Raw genomic sequence first — 15,931 nt, 5'->3', positions numbered from 1 at the left:
GGTTCTCATGAGCCAGTCTGAGCTGGTTCCAGCACACCCTGACTCTAAATATCTATATGGCATCAGGCCACTGAGCAGGGTTCAAGGTCTCAGATCAGGATCCCTTCCCCCAATGTGGAAAAGTATTACTAAAAAAGGGGGGAGCCTATTGCCTCCTGGAAGAATTACAACTATCCGCCACCTCTTTCCCCATCTCACTCCCATAGTCCATTTAGTCCCCATAAACAGAGAGTAAAGTTCAAACTATAAACAAACACTGTAGCGAAAGTAGATATGAGAATTTAGGAGTCGAAACGGTGCCAGGCAGAAAGAAGAAATCCAGTCACAGAGTGACAGAGAACTCACCCAGGACCCAAGCATGGATGTGGTGGTTTTTCTTCTCCAGGCAGTCCTGTGTCTCCTGACTCTACCCCTTCACCTGCTTGCCCTGTTTGGCTGCTGGCAACCTCTATGGAGTAAATACTTCCCCTATCTCATGGCAGTACTGACTCTCAAAAGCAACCAGAAGATAGCAGGTAAGAAACAGGAGCTCTTTAGCCGGATCAAGAAGCTGGCTGGAGCATCTGGGAAGGTGACTTTGCTAGAACTTGGCTGCGGTACGGGTGCCAACTTTGAGTTCTACCCGGCTGGCTGCAGGGTCACCTGCATAGATCCCAACCCCCACTTTAAGAAGCTCCTGACAGAGAGTATGGCCAAAAACAAGCACCTTCAATATGAAGAGTTTCTAGTAGCTCCAGGGGAGGACATGAGTCAAGTGGCTGATGGCTCCATGGATGCGGTGGTCTGCACCTTGGTCCTGTGCTCAGTCCAGAGCCCAAAGAAGGTCCTACAGGAAGTCCAGAGGGTGCTAAGGCCGGTGAGTAGGATGGCTAGGAGTATGGGTATGAGGGCCATGGATGAGTGATGGGAAAAGACCCTGAGACAGCAGAGGTACAGGGGAATGAGGTCAAAGCTAATAAAGGCATTATTTCTAGAGGCAAAGGAATCAGGAGAGCAGAGACATCTTGAAGGAAGCAGATCAGCCTGTGCTATCGTGAGATCCTGGTGTTTTGGGGACCAGAAACTACAAAAATTGAGGGGTTTTGAAAGACCCAAAATATTTACAGGAATACAGTTTTCCAGGGGTGGCGAGGTAAGGTCCTGAGGACTAGGCTGGATGCTCTGATATCAACTCTTAGAAAATATTGAGGATGGGGCACACAGTTCAGTGTGCTTAGCACATAGGATATTAGATCTAAAGCTGGGGAACTTACAGGTCCTCAGATCCAACTCCCTCACTTTACAGAAAAGGAAACTGATACAGAGAGATTAAGTGACTTGCTCCTGGTCGAGCCATGCTACCCACTGTCTCTTATTAGGTCAGCAGGAACCAAGGAAAGGGTAAGCCTGAACAAAAGAAAACCTTTCTTTCTATGGCAATCCCCACTACCCATCAAGGGTTCCCACAACCTCCTCGTCCCAGCCCCAATAGTCCAAATTCCAACTACAAGGGGACCAAACATCTTCACTGCCAAGAGGGACCAGGTGTTGTTCTAGGTATGATCACAAGACAAAAGATTAGAGTTGAAAAATATCTTATTGGTGAGTGAGTCAGTCCCCTCATTTCATAGATTGAGACTCAAAGTTACCTGCATAATAATAATAATGATAATTCATATTTAGACAAAGCTTTAGAGTTTTCAGTGTTTTCCACACAACAATCCCATGAAATAGATTTACAAGTACTGTGATGCTCATTTTAAAGACAAGGAAACTAAGTTTCAGAGGAGGTGATTTGTTCCGTTACACAGGTAACACCGAGTCGGGACTCAAACACAGGTCTCCTGACTCCAGGTGCTGAGTTCTTTCCATACCCTGGTAAGCCCCTGAGGAGCTGGAGGAACACCAGTGTGGGTCCCAGGGACCAGATCCCACAGAGCACCGAAGGGACTGTCACTGAACTAAAGTAGGAGGTGAGGGCAGAGGAAAGGAAGAAGACATCTGCCCCAGGGATCTGCATGAAAGAAGCAGCATCTCAATAAATACTAAACTAAAAACTAAAAACATGGCACCTCTGGAATAAGCTCTTAGCATTTGTATAGCCCTTAGCCTTCCAAACTACTTTCTAAATTATGATCTTATTCAACCTTCCCGACAGCCTGCAAAGTGGATAGGGCAGTGGTCACAATAACCAAATCTCAGCCTTAGAAGGGACCTGAGTGTTTCAGGGTCTCTACCAATTTTGGCTCCTTAGGTGTTCATTAAACATGACACGTTGAGGAAACAACCAACCAACATACCCCCTCCCCATCCAAGGCATGAATAACTTTAAAATATCCTCAGTAAGTAGTCATCCATTTTCTCTATTTGAATACTTCCAGTGATCAGAAACTCAGTAACTCTTAAGGTAGTCCAAGTATTTGAGAGAGTTCTAGTTTATTACCAAGTTTTTCCTTACCTTGAACCTCTCTGTAACTTTCACCTAATTGATATTAGTTTGGTTTTCTGGAGATATACAAATTAAACCTAATAATATTAATCTCATGCCCATGAAGCATTGTGAGGTTTGCAAAGTCTGTTCCTTCACAATAATCCTGTGAGGAGATATTATAAGCATTTTGATTCCTCATACATAGAAGGAAAATTAGGCCTTGAGAAGTATCTTGCCCACAATCATACAAACTAATAAATTTCTGAGGCAGTATTTGAACTCACTAGGTGGTGCTGTAGAAAGAATGCCAGGTTTCCTGAGTTCAAAGCTGGCCCCAGACACTTACTAGTTGTATGACCTTGGGCAAGTCACTTAACCCTGTTTGCCTCAGTTTCCTCATCTGTCAAATGAGCTGGAGAAGGAAATGGCAAACTGCTCCAGTATTTTTGCCAAGAAAACCCCAAATGGAAGTCACGAAGAGTCAGACATGAACATGACTGAAATGACTGAACAACACTTTGAACCAAGATATCCTGACCCCAACTCTAGCAGTCTTTCCCCTGTGCACTTCTACCTCTCTAATGCATTTTAGGCAAGATGGCCTTTCAAATAGTTTAAAATAGTTCTCTCACCTCCCACCCACACCCCACAAGTATCTCCTCCTCTGGCCCAGTTCCTTCGACGGATCTTCAAATGACAAGGTTTTGAATCCTTCCTAAAATGTGGAGCTTTGAACCAAACACAGTATGCCAGATGAGGCTGAACCATTGCCCCAGCTATCCTGCCAAACCCAACATCGCATCTCCAGCCTCCGAGCACCCCCACAAACCAACCCCTCTTCCCCCACCATGCTTTGACCTGTTCCCTCCTTCTCTTCCAAATCCTTATCATTCTTTGAGAATGATTAGGTGCTCAGGTCATGGGCTGCCACTCCCATAGTCTTCTCCGACTCTCCCTAATTCCTGATGCTCTTTTCCTTCTCAGATTTCCCTGGAGCTCTTTGTCAGATCTCTCCCTTGTTCCCATCACCCCCTACCTTGCACTTGCTCATCTGCCAACATATTATTTGGAGCTGTTTTCATTGGCTCCTACCAGTACAGTACCTTGCACATGGTGGGCCCTTAGTAAATATTTGAGGCATCTGAATTCTTGGATGAAAAAGAAAAGACAGCAAGTGGTTAAGAAATTTACTCAAGTGGATTCATGGCAGAACCAAGATTACAAACTAAGGCTTCTGACTGGGCAGAGACAGGGGCCTTCCCTCTAGTCCTCGGATGGGCCCACCATTCAAATATTTGCAAATAACAAAGAGCATGGACTTTAGCTGGGAGGAGGGAGGTGGGGAGAGGAGGAGAAGGACTAGAAAGGATTGAAGGGGGACAAAGTCTCTGACTCTACCTTTCCCAAAGGTTATAACCCTCAGTTTAGAAAAACACCTGGGGTTGAGGAGGGTGGGGGAAGTTAAAAAAAGTCCACCCACCCTTGAGTGACTTTGTAACTCTTCCCCTCCCTGACAAAGGGAGGCATCTTCTTTTTTTGGGAGCATGTGGCTGAGCCCCCTGGAAGTTGGGCCCTGATGTGGCAGCAGGTGGCCGAGCCCACTTGGAAGCACATTGGCGATGGCTGCTATCTTACCAGGGAGACCTGGAAAGACCTGGAGAGAGCCAAGTTTTCTGAACTACAACTAGAATGGCAACCCCCTCCCTTCAAGTGGCTACCAGTTGGCCCCCACATCATGGGACTGGCTGTGAAATGAGCTTATGGCACCACAAGACCAGCTGGATTATTCTGTCCCTCTCTTTGCCCACCACAGCCTGTTCTCTGAGATGCCCTTGACCTCTCTAACCTCTACTCTGACTTCCTGCTTCTCCTTCCTTAGCTGGGCCTCCTCACTTCTCTTGCCCTCTCTACTGTTATCTCACCAGGCCCCCTCTTCCTTTTCAACGCCTCCCAATTATCCTTCCCGTGACTCTACCAGCGAGACCTCTACTCCTATTCACCCAATCAGTTCTTCAGGAACTGATCCCTACACTGAAGTATAGACTTATCTATACATATCTCTCTCCTCTCTCTTTACCCACTTTGGTCTTCCTCTCCTCTCTCTCCCTACCTCCTCAAGCTACCATTTCAGTCTTCATTCTTACCCTCACCTCCTGGGGAGAGGTTTCCTCTCCTCTCCCCACCCCAACTTTACTCATGTACACCATCTCTTCCCCTATCTCCCTAATAAAGCCTGTGTCCAGAAATCACTGGATTGATCTGTCAATCCCACCCCACACCCAGGGTGGTATGGAAAATATAGGAACAGAGAACTAAGCCAACAATATCAGGGGGCATGGGGGAAGTAAAGGGGCCCTTTGTGTAGTACTTAAATACTTTTTAATAAATAGATAAAAGCCACTGAGACAGCCCAGAAAAGTGGAGTTTAGGGGGAGTCCCAGGGGCAGCCTCTCCCCCTCCTTCCTGCCAGGGCTAAGGCACTTCCAGGGAGGCACTAGGGATTTGTTTTTTTCAAGAATTATCAGAAATAAAGAGAACCATGATTCTTTCTCTCTCCGCTTCTAAGTCAAGACATCCTTGACATAGCGGTCCTGCTTCCTCTCTCCTGGATACTGCCACCATAAGCTCCCAGAACCAAGGAGGATAGGATTATGAAGGGAGGGAGGGGAGCAAGGAAGGGGGAGAGTCAGTGATCCTGGACCCGTTTGGAAAGCCGACTCTGTGGACAACGACTCTCTCTGCACCCACGCTCCCCACATTAAGAAGGCATCTCTAGGAAGATGTGGGGAGGCAAACTGGCTTCGGGACCAGAGAGAAGAGAAGTATCAGAGCCATGCCAGGGAGAAGTGAAGAGCTAAGCTAGGCACTTCCCAGCTCCGGATGTCCACTGGTTCTCGATTCTGAGTGTCCATCGGGACCCAGAATGGGATGTCCATCACTACTCTCTCTCCGGGGGGTACCCCAGTTGTTCCTCAAGATGGTGCCTGTCTTCTCCTCCTTGAATAGCTGTCGGTCCTCACGGGGTATCTTTACCGCATGGTATTGGGGCACTGTGGCCTCGGGGTACCGCGCCCGCTTGAAGAATCCCACCTAAAAGAAGATCCCCAGAAGCAGAGGGTTAGGAAAGCCATGGCAGCAGGGGCAAGGACACCCAACTCCAGTCAGTGGCTCCCCCTCTCCTTCCTCTGGATGGAGGAAAGGTACATGTGTTTCAATTATAGCAGGGCCAAGAGAGGACAGACCACAGCCAATACAGGGCTCCAAACACTAACTAGCGAGAGAAGTGGGTACTGTCTGGCCTGAGTATACATGGGCCAAGGAAGCATTCTCTCATAGTCTTTCCTTCTCCAGTGGTCAAAGGGACCTGAGGTTAGGGTGAGGAGTCAGAAGTAGAGAAGAAAGGTGAGGTGAGGGAAGTAGATGTAGGAAGCTAAGTGGCAGAGTGGACAGAGCACCAGGCCCAGAGTCAGGGAGGCATGAGTTCAAATCCAGCCTCAAACACTGACTATGTGTGACCCTGGACAAGCTACTTCACCTCTACTTGCCTATCTTCCCATCTGTAAAATGGGGATGATAATTGCACCTACCTCCCAGGATTGTTAAGGATAAAATGAGAGAATATTTGTAAAGTGCTTTACAAACCTCAAAGTGCTGTATAACTGCAGGTTATTATGATAATTAGATCTCTCACCTTCCTTGACACCAGACATCCCATGGTGAGACATCATGATCCTCTTATTTCTGCCAGTGGCTGAGGCTATTTCTCACTCAGACTGGCTCCTGGCCACTTCTCCTACCAGGGTGTCCCACTCAGGCATTTTCCATCCCTTGCATACTTATCCCTCCTATGCCCATTATACCTGCACTCGGGCCCTTTATATGTGCCTGACTGGCTCCACTGGACCCTTTCTCAGGCTCACAGGTACACTTATACTTCTATTGCATGTTAAGGTTACAAGGTAATTTTCTCACCACCAGCCAGTGAAGAAGGGATTGCCAAGCTTGTCCCATTTTGAGCTCAAAAAGGTACAGTGGTCATGCTGGTCTTAAAACCAGACCTCCTGACTCCAACTCTAACACTGTCCACTACACCACACCATATGGGCCTGTACACAGTACATTTGTAGACCCTCCACCTTCTCAGCCTTGCAAATGGAGGCAGAGCCCTGAGATTATCCAGAGTCATGACCCTTGTATACAGCAGGCTGGGACCAAAGCACATGCTCAAACTCCCACAATCCTGTGCCACCCCTCCACAGGCTAGCTCACACTCACCCCTACACACTCATGCCTCCTGGAACATACATGCATGATATCTCCCAAATCTCCCACATGCTCACACTTTCCAGGTCTATGCACACTCATTCCACCATCCCCAAAGCTGTATATACTCACCCTTCCACACTCAGGCATGGTCCCTCCCTCCCAGCTCCTGCAGGCTCACACACACTCCTGCCTCCTCATTTCCCTTTGCACACTCATGGCCCCTGAATGCTGAAGGGACCAACTCCCCAGGGGTATGTGCACACATACACACAAAATTCTATTACCCCACTGTGCCTGGGCCCCCTTGTTCTGCGGCCGAGGGCTGCACAGCCAGATGGGCCCGGTGATAATTGGTGGTAAATTGTAGGCCTTGGCTGCTCCGATGAAAGAAACCACACTGGATATTGGAGGAGGAGAGGTCAAAAGAGAAAGGGGATGGGAAGGCCCATGGATAGGGGAGGGTGCGCATTTAGGGATAGAGGGAGCAAGGAGCTAGCATTTCTATAATCCTTCGAATATTCTGTGTGTCTACCTGAGAGAGCTACGCAGTTCCATAGGATTCCTGCAAGTTTTAATGGGAACAGGGGTAGACATCCAAGGGTTGATTTTATGTGGGGGTCACTCTCATGAGACAAGTTTTATCTTCTCCAAAAAGTTCCAGACCACTCCAAAACTACACCAGAACTTTACTGTGAATGAGGGTAGACATGCATGGGTCTTCATCTTTTCCTTCCATATGTGTGATTTTGTGTACAGTCCCTCCTATAGAGGATTCGCTGTCTGTCCCATGACTTGTGGGGGGAAGGGAAGTTCTAAGATCATTTTCCACATGTGCCTCATGTTTCTAAGTGCCCTCAGACTTCCCCAGGGTCCAGGAGCCCAGCAGGGCCACCAGCCTTGCCGACCTGTCCCCAGCCTCATTCTCACCTTCCACATGAGAAGAACAAGCAAAGCCAGCACCAGGATCCCAGCCAGTACAGCCAGTAAGATGACCCACCAAGGGACCCCACCAGCCACCACAGCCATGGGGTCTAGGTACACAGCCACAGGGATCTGCAAAGAGAAGGTTAACAAAATGGCAGGAGGAAGGAGGGGAGAGGTAAAGATAGGAAGGAATAAATTGTTCTCCTCCCACTTTTAAGCCCTTGATATCACCTCTGTAGAGAAATCTCTAAACTTCAGATTCTGTATAGATGACTTGACAGTGATATTGGCTCGGACAATCAGATCCAAGGACTTCACGTCGGTGTATTCCTGGGGTTGGAGGATAGAGAGGACAGAGCCCAGTGACACCTCTCCCTATCTCACATACACACACACACACACACACACACACACATACCCCATATCTAAACTCACAAGCCTCTCTAGGGTCCCATCTCCTAATCTCCCAAAAGCTCCATACAATTCAATAATAAGAGTTATTAAAACACCAACTATGTTTGAGGTAGGATGCAAGGTGCACAGCCAAAACATAAAGAGGCTTCGGAGGTCTTTAAACTAATCCACAGTTCAGGTGAAAGCCAGCACAGTGAAACCAACAATCTGAGTTTCCAACAGATGGGGAGAAAGTGAGGCAGCCCCTAAGGTTACCCGTTCCTACCCCTGCCCTCATCCTGAGCTGTAACAATGTTTGGGGCTAAAGTAGAGAAGGAAGGCCCAGAGGTTCAGAACTACCAAACTACTTGGGCGGTTCAAAGAGGCCACAGAGAGAGAGAGGAAGGTCAGAGTTACCCTTGACACCCACCCAGTACCCTTTACCTCCAGGAAAGTGCTGTTCCATAGGCGGCCCCAGACATGGAGCACGGCCTCCCTGTCAAAGCTGTAGAGTGGGCAGCTGTAGACAATGCAGTTGGCAGTGCCGTCCTTGCAGTCCTAGAGACAGACAGGGAAAGACTCTATTGTCTGACCTCACTACACACCCAGATATCCAAAACCCTCAGATGGTCCTCTTCCCACCAATTATTTGCTCCAGGAATGGAGTTCCCCATAGGCCACCCACTCCCCACTGTTGTTTCCAGTACTCCATATTTTTCCTTTTCCTCTGTGCAGGAAAGCAAGGACCATTCTCAGCTGTAACAAATCACTTTGGCAGTCTGATGAAGCCCATGGACCCCTTCTCATGAATAGTGTTTTTAAATGCACAAAATAAAATATGCAGGATTACCCAAAAAACAGCTATATTGAAATATAGCTATCAAAATGTTTTTTAAAATAAATTCATAGGCCCCAAATTAAGACACCCCCAAAAAAAAATCCAAGCTAATATTAGACTTGCTCTGTTTGGCCCCAAAAAAACAAAAGCAGAAGAAATATGGGTGAAAGCTGCGAGGTTTGATGTCATAAAAAAAAAGAGAGAAAACCCTTCCTAACAATTTAAAGTATGTTGTGGATAGAGCACCAGCCCTGGAGTCAGGAGGACCTGAGTTTAAATCCAGCTTCAGACACTTACTAGTTGTGTGATACCCTGGGCAAGTCACTTAACCCTGATTGCCTCCAAAAGAAAAAAAAAGAAAGGAAAAAGAAATAATGAGCAAGATGCTTTCAGAAAAACCTGGGAAGACTTATATGAACTCATGCAAAGTGAAGTGAGTAGAGCCAGAACATCCTATACAGTAACAGTAAGATTATACAATGATTGACTGTAAATGACATAGCTATTCTGATCAATACAATGATCCAAGACAATTCCAAAGAACCTATGATGAAAAATGCTGTCCATCTCCAGAGAAAGAACTGATGGAGTCTGAATAAAGATTGAGCATAATTTTTTTACTTTATTTTTCTTGTGGGGTTTTTTTATCTGTGCTTCCATTTGGAACATGGCTAATATGGAAATGTATTTTACATGACTTCACATGTATAATCTATATCAAATTGCTTGCCTTCTCAAGGAGGGGGAAAGGGAGGGAGGGAAGGAGAGAATTTGGAACACAAAAACAAATGTTAATTTTTTTACCTGTAATTGAGAAAAAATAAAATAGGGAAAAAAATATGGGAAAAGTAGTGGGTTTTCCCTTATTGGAGGTCTCAAGCAGAGGCCGGTTGCCCACTTCTTGGATATGTTATAGTGGGGATGCCTTTTGTGGTGTGCATTGAACAATATGCCCAATCAATGTCCCTTACAACTCCTAACATTCTGTGGTTCTGCGATCCCCACCAATCATCCAGCCTTCACTGGAAGACCTCTAATGGGGGAAACCTGCTTCTCTTGAATCCGTTTATTCCATCCTGGATCAAGAGTTCTTTTTTTAGAAAAATATTTTGATAACTGTATTTCAATATAATTGATTTCTCTCATTTTCTGAAGCATTTTGTGATATACATTTAAAACCATGATTCTGAGAAAGGTTTCCCCAGACTGCCAAAGGGGTCCAAGACACAAAAAAAAATATTAAGAACCCCTGCTCTGTATCATCAATGTGCTGCCCAAAGTGGAAAAAGTTTAGACAATCAGAACCGGAGTCAGGAAGACCTAAGTTCAAGTCCAGCCATTGGCACTTACTAGCAGTCTGACCCTAAGTAATAGTAATGATAATAACCATAACCATAACAGCTAACATTTATACAGCGCTTACTATGTGCCAGGCACTGGGCTAAGCACTTTATGAATATTATTCCATTAATCCTCACAACAACCCTGGGAGGTAGGTGCTATTATTATCTCCAGAGGAAACTGAGGCAAGCAGAGTTTAAGTGACTCGCCCAGGGTCACAAAGTTAATAAGTGTCTAAGGCCGCATTTGAACTCGGATCTTCCTGACTTCAAGATTCGCATTCTATCCACCGTACCCCCTAGCTGCCTTACTCTCTGATCCACTTTCCTTATCTGTAAAATGAGAATAGTCATAGCGCCTCCCTCGCAGGGTTGTCCTGAGAATCAAATGAGATAATATTGGTAAAGCTCTTTGCAAACCAAAGCATTCATCAATGGTAGCTGTTATTATCACGAGAGGCCACTAGGTGGCAGAGTGAAGAAAGCACCAAGCCTGGAGTCAGGAAGACCTGAACTCAAACACGCAGTGTTCACACGTGAAAATGTCTTAGACGTTTACTAGCTGCGTGACCTTGGGCGAGTCACTTAACCCCTACTTGGCTCAGTGTCTTCATCTGCAAAATGGGTTGTTCCGAGGATAAAATGAGATAATGTCTGCACGGCACTTAGCACAGTGCCTGACACTACGTAAATGTTAGCTACTGTTACAATTAAGTAGTTGCAACTTGTAGGAAAGTTGCAAGTTCAGATCCCTCAGAGGCGGAAGAATTATTGCAAAGTCTCCACAAATGCATATCCATACCAAGCATGGCTATTCTTATCTCTCCTTAATGCCAACAAATTATGCAGCATTACTTAATATAACAAATGAGCAAACAAACCTTCTGAGGACAGAATAATACCTCTCAAATAATTGTTTCACTATTTTTCAAATGGATATGTGGTGGTGAAGAAAATATGCATTTATTTAAAAGTATTATTGAATTCACATATTTTCTCAACCAACAAATACTGATGGCCCCAGGTAATGATCCTGGAATTTTTTTTTACATTAAAAATAGTTCTTTGTTGTTCCAAACACTGAACTTCTACCAGTGAGTCCTAAGATTCCATTAGTAATTTTGGCCACGTTGTCACAATGATGACTCTTATTGACTTTGAAGTCTCCTAAAGCCTATCGGGTCTTTTCTCATAATTAACTGCTATCTAGCTGCATCCTCCCCATCCTGTACTGGAGCAATTGATTTTGCTTTGACCTAAATGCAAGATTTTGTATTTATTCCTACTAAATTTCATCTTGTTTCCTCAGGCCAACGGTCCAGCATAAAAAAATGTTCATGCCACTGTTGCCCTCATCCAAATCACTGTCAAAAATGCGAGAGAAAGAGACAGAGAGAGACAGAGCATCAAGGGGAGAGTCCTGTGGCATTCTACTGGAGACATCCATCCCAACTGACTGATCCACTAATCAGTACTCTGCATCCAAATATTCAGCTGACAGTCCCACCTAATTGTATTATAAAACCCAGCCTACAATACTCCATCTTGCTCATATCCCTTCAGCACCTATATACAGTCAGCCTTCAATTATCTAGAACAAAAGAAGGAAAAATCTGGGCCACACTGTATGATTTTTTTTTTAATGTATATAGACCTTCCTAATTCAGGCTACTATTAAACGAGTCTGCATTCTCTGAGCTCAAAATGACGGGGTGAGAAGTTGCCTAGGATAATGATGAGGCTAGAGAAAAATCAGCTCAAATTGAAACCTTACTCACACAAATAACCCAAAACTAGCTACTCAGCTATCATCAGACACATTTTCACTTGTCCACGCATGCTAAGTAAGCCTCACTGAATCATTTTGTGGGCATACCTTGCTTCCTCTAATCCCAACACCCGAGCTCCTGGGAGCCCTCCCAGGACAAGAACCCTGTCATCTCCTGCCTCCGGAGATCCTCCTCATCTCTACCCACCACTCCATGCTCAACACAAGACTCTGTCCACAGTTCATGGTGCTGATTTTCACTACCAGGTTATGCTAGGCACCTGCCCACTATAGGCTCAGAGGATTTAGAGCTAGACGAGATCTTAGAAATTATCCATCCCAACCATCTTGTTTTACAAGAAAAAACTAAGAACCAGAGAGGTGAAATAATTTGCAGGTCATACCTATAGAAAGTACTAAAGGCAGCCTTGAGCAAAGATCCTGTGATTCATAATTCAGAACTCTGCCTGTAGTAATCACCCAGCCCTCATGTCTTTCCTGCATTGTCCTTACCAGGGTGATCTTTTTCTTCTTCTCTGCAGAGGCCACAGACCACAAGAGGCCTGAGTTGCTGGACTTGGGCTCTGGCTGTCCCAGCTCCCGTCGCTTCCGATCTCCACCCTCCAAGTCCTAGAAAGGGAACACAAGAAGTCCCAAACTCAGAGCCTCAGGGGAATGCCCACTCCTTTTCCTTCCCCAGCTAGATGAACACTAGGAGGGACCAGGATTAAAAGTGTTGTCCTCTCTACCCCTAGACCTATAGATATCCTCCCCAAGAATTTGAGCTCCTAGTATAGCTACCACCAATCCCAGGCCTCTTCCCTCAACCCTAGCCCCAACTATACCAGTCCAAGGATATTGGCTTTGGGGATACAGTTCCCCTGCTGCCCAGGTCCTCGACCGCCCTCCAATTCCACTCGCATTGGATATAGGAGCCACTTCCCATTGGCAATCTCGTGTGGCCACATAATATTTAGGAAAGCTGAGCCCAGAGTGTTCAGTGACTGGCCCTGGTTAGAGACCTGTGAGTACAAGGTAGAATATGGAAGAGTTGGATTCAGTGACTGTGCAGGTCCTAGCACCCCCTGCAGAATTTACAAATATGTGTGATTGCACAAAGGTAGAGAACTGGGAGGAGAGGCCCAAGGTGAATGGGGGAATGGGGTGAGACGTGGGCCAAGAAGGGGAGGAAGGTGGCAGGACAGAGATTCCACTGAAGTCCCAAGAACCAAGCCTTTGTACTAATGGGACATCACCTGGATGGAAGACTGGAGACGGGGCAGGAAGAGAGTTCCAATCCTGATAAGGACAGAAGTCTGGGAGGCAAAACAAACATCCCTTCCTCCCACTCCAGTCCCCTAAGGGATTAGGGGAAAGGCATGTCTCTGTCTTCACTGTTCAAGGGCCACCATTCCTATAGAGCAGGGATTCTTAACCTAAGGTCTGTGAATCTGGCTTTGTAAATATATATATTTTTGATAACTATTTCAATAAAATTGATTTCTTTTGTAATCTGATGTAACTTTATTTTATGCCTTCATTTCTGAGAAGGTACCTATAGGCTTTATCATACCATGGCCAAATAGGTCCAGGACACCCACAAATATGTTAAGAACCCCTGAGGAGTAAGATTGATTCAATCCAACCAAACGAATATTTATCAAGTACTTGCCCCATACAAGGTACTATGCTAGGCCCTAGTCTAAGCCACCTCAATCATCCCTCCCATCACATGGACTTATGGGCCCTTTTCCTGGAGATAATCCCCTCCCATTACAGGTGAGGAAATGGAAAGCCCAGACCAGTTAAATGATATGCCCAAGGCACACGGGTGGTTAAAAAGCAGAGTTAAGATTCAAACCCAGGTCCTTCAACTCTACTGTGTCCTCCTCCTTACAAGGAGCCTAGGATAAGGAGAGCAGCCCTGGGCCCAGTCTTGGTTCAACTAAGTTAGTGAATAGAAAGGGACAGAGTCAGGGGGGATGTGTCTGAGGATCGCTCACCGTGATCTCATATTTGACCTTGCTGCCTACATCCCTCTCCGACTGCATGGCACTCTCGCCCCTCACCACACCAGAGAAGAAGAGCTTCTCAGGAATTACCTTCCTAGGGAGAGAGACGGGAGGTGGACATAGGAAAGGGAAGTGAGAAATAAGCACAGAAATTAATCATGGAAGTGAAGGAGAGGTGAGAATGTGGTTCAGGTCGAGAGCCCGAGGGAAGGAAAATAGATGGGAGTCAGAGCCTAGAAGCTAGTAGAGAGTACCTCACCCCAATCATGCTTCCCCCTCAGCAAGACACCCTCAGAGAATACTGGAAGTACTCACCCTACTATGGACAGTGGTAACTCAATAACAACTCGGGCAAGGACAGTGACTGGATGCAGCTCCTGCTCGCTGATTCTGGGGGGTGGCAGTGGGGACAGGGTTGCTGGAGGTGAAAGTATAAACAACACAGGCTTCCAAGCCCTGTCCACCCTAAAAATGGCAGGTCCCCTTTCCACTTCTCTATGACCTCTCCCAGCCCCCATGTGGCAATGGCCCTGGTCTTACGTGGCCAGCAATAGCTCCACCTCCAGCTTAGTGGTCTCAATCGTGATGCCTGAGGTTCCAAGGATAAGGTAGAAGGTAACCTTGGGGGCATGGGGAAGGGAGAGTGAAGAGAAAGAACTGTGTTTTGAGTAGTCACTATATGCGAGTACAGGCGGCAAAGAAGCAGTCAGAGATACTAACCTGGGCTCCCCTCTTCATGGGGTTCCCCAGCTCACAATCCACTCGAGAAGCATTCTCATTGGACAGACAAAGGGGTTTTTCCTAAAAGGGAGATAGAGTCAGGTTAGGTTATCGACATCCCAGTCCCTCTTTTCCTTCCCGGACAAAGTGGATTTTCCTAAAAGGTAGATCAAGTCAGGTTAGACTATCGGACATCCCAGTCCCGCTATTCCTTCCCAGACAAAGGGGATTTTCCTAAAAGGTAGATCAAGTCAGGTTAGACTGTCGGTCACCTCAATCCCTCTGTTCCTTCCCAGGTGTCTATCATGGGGCCCTTACCGCAGGCTCCAGAGCCCGCACCCCCACATAGTGCAGAGAGGTGGGGAGGGAAATTAGGAGCTGAGCTTCGTGAGCATCATCACCATCAGCCTCGGGCTGGGCTGGGTCTGAGGGCAGATTGGTGACAGTCAGCTCCAGACCAATGACTGGCTGACCACTCAGGGCAAACTCAGCTGTGACTCCATCTTCATCCCTGGAAGAGTTAGAGACAACATTCACTACAGGAGCCATTCTCCATATCTCTCTCTGTCTCTGGTCCCACCCCACCCAACCTCAGTCTTTCTCTTGTCTCCTCCCTTCCGGCTCCTACCTCTAGTTCATCCTATCTTTCCTTTCCTTCCAGCCTATCTTTGTTCCCTCAATTCTCCACAGAGTCCCTGCTACAAACACATCCCAGACCCAAAATACAGGATCAGCGTTTGGCCTGGAGGAAAGCCCATCAGTTTACTTTACTCTGCCTCACCTATGGGTTTATCCTATAATCAAGAACCTCCCTGAGGTTAACCTCTCTCCTTCCTACTGCTGTCTTAGTTTCTCTCATCTCAGTCTGTCCTCTTTGCGAAAAAGAATGGCAGGTCTTCCTACTTCAAAGACCACATGTCACAATCCTACCATTTCTTTCTACCAATCCTTTCTATTCTATTGACTTCTCTATTGACTTCTATTCTATGACCCAGACATCCTGGCCTCTTCATTTCTCCCATACCCTCCCTCTCCCACCTCCTCACATTGGCAGTGGCTGGAACTCTGTGTCCCCAACCCGGGTGCAGAATCGGGCCCGGGCAAGCTGCAAGTTGCTCTGGCAGATCTTATCTTCTCCACAACCTTGCTTGAGGAAGTGAATCTAAGGATGATAAAGTGGAGAGGAAGGGGAAATCACTGGAAAACCCTCCCTCTAGTGATGGGTCTTCCCAACCAAACACACCAAGCTCCATTCGGGGC

The 15,931-nt window shown here is 46.5% G+C and overlaps 2 protein-coding genes across 5 annotated transcripts in view; one reads left to right on the top strand and one right to left on the bottom strand.

Moving 5' to 3' along the window:
* The first annotated feature begins 237 nt into the window (after positions 1-237).
* METTL7B (methyltransferase like 7B) lies at positions 238-4,656 on the top strand. Of its 2 annotated transcripts, none has more exons than XM_036758912.1 (2): positions 238-856; positions 1,791-2,036. In XM_036758912.1, exons 1-2 carry the CDS (start codon positions 359-361, stop codon positions 1,947-1,949), a joined length of 657 nt encoding a protein of 218 aa, XP_036614807.1. In that variant the 5' UTR covers positions 238-358; the 3' UTR covers positions 1,950-2,036. The 2 variants fall into 2 exon arrangements, with proteins under 2 accessions (XP_036614807.1, XP_036614806.1); XM_036758911.1 differs by lacking the exon at positions 1,791-2,036 and adding an exon at positions 3,930-4,656 and having other exon boundaries at positions 249-856.
* Positions 3,583-15,931, bottom strand: part of ITGA7 (integrin subunit alpha 7) — a 29,015-nt gene continuing 16,666 nt past the window's right edge. For all 3 annotated transcript variants that reach the window (XM_036758907.1, XM_036758908.1, XM_036758909.1), the window contains 12 exons: positions 15,718-15,833; positions 14,990-15,182; positions 14,672-14,752; positions 14,492-14,571; positions 14,267-14,341; positions 13,943-14,045; positions 12,785-12,961; positions 12,453-12,569; positions 8,438-8,551; positions 7,832-7,930; positions 7,604-7,729; positions 3,583-5,500 (listed from right to left, as the gene is read on the bottom strand). In XM_036758907.1, coding sequence (XP_036614802.1) covers positions 5,270-5,500; positions 7,604-7,729; positions 7,832-7,930; positions 8,438-8,551; positions 12,453-12,569; positions 12,785-12,961; positions 13,943-14,045; positions 14,267-14,341; positions 14,492-14,571; positions 14,672-14,752; positions 14,990-15,182; positions 15,718-15,833 — 1,512 coding nt within the window. In that variant the 3' untranslated portion in view covers positions 3,583-5,269. The remainder of the gene's footprint in view (positions 5,501-7,603; positions 7,730-7,831; positions 7,931-8,437; positions 8,552-12,452; positions 12,570-12,784; positions 12,962-13,942; positions 14,046-14,266; positions 14,342-14,491; positions 14,572-14,671; positions 14,753-14,989; positions 15,183-15,717; positions 15,834-15,931) is intronic.

The sequence above is a fragment of the Trichosurus vulpecula genome, chromosome 5 (genome assembly GCF_011100635.1).
Source record: "Trichosurus vulpecula isolate mTriVul1 chromosome 5, mTriVul1.pri, whole genome shotgun sequence".
NCBI classification, from domain to species: Eukaryota; Metazoa; Chordata; class Mammalia; order Diprotodontia; family Phalangeridae; genus Trichosurus; species Trichosurus vulpecula.
The sequence above is the reverse complement of the archived record's forward strand: the minus strand, read 5'-3'. Positions and strand labels throughout refer to the sequence as shown.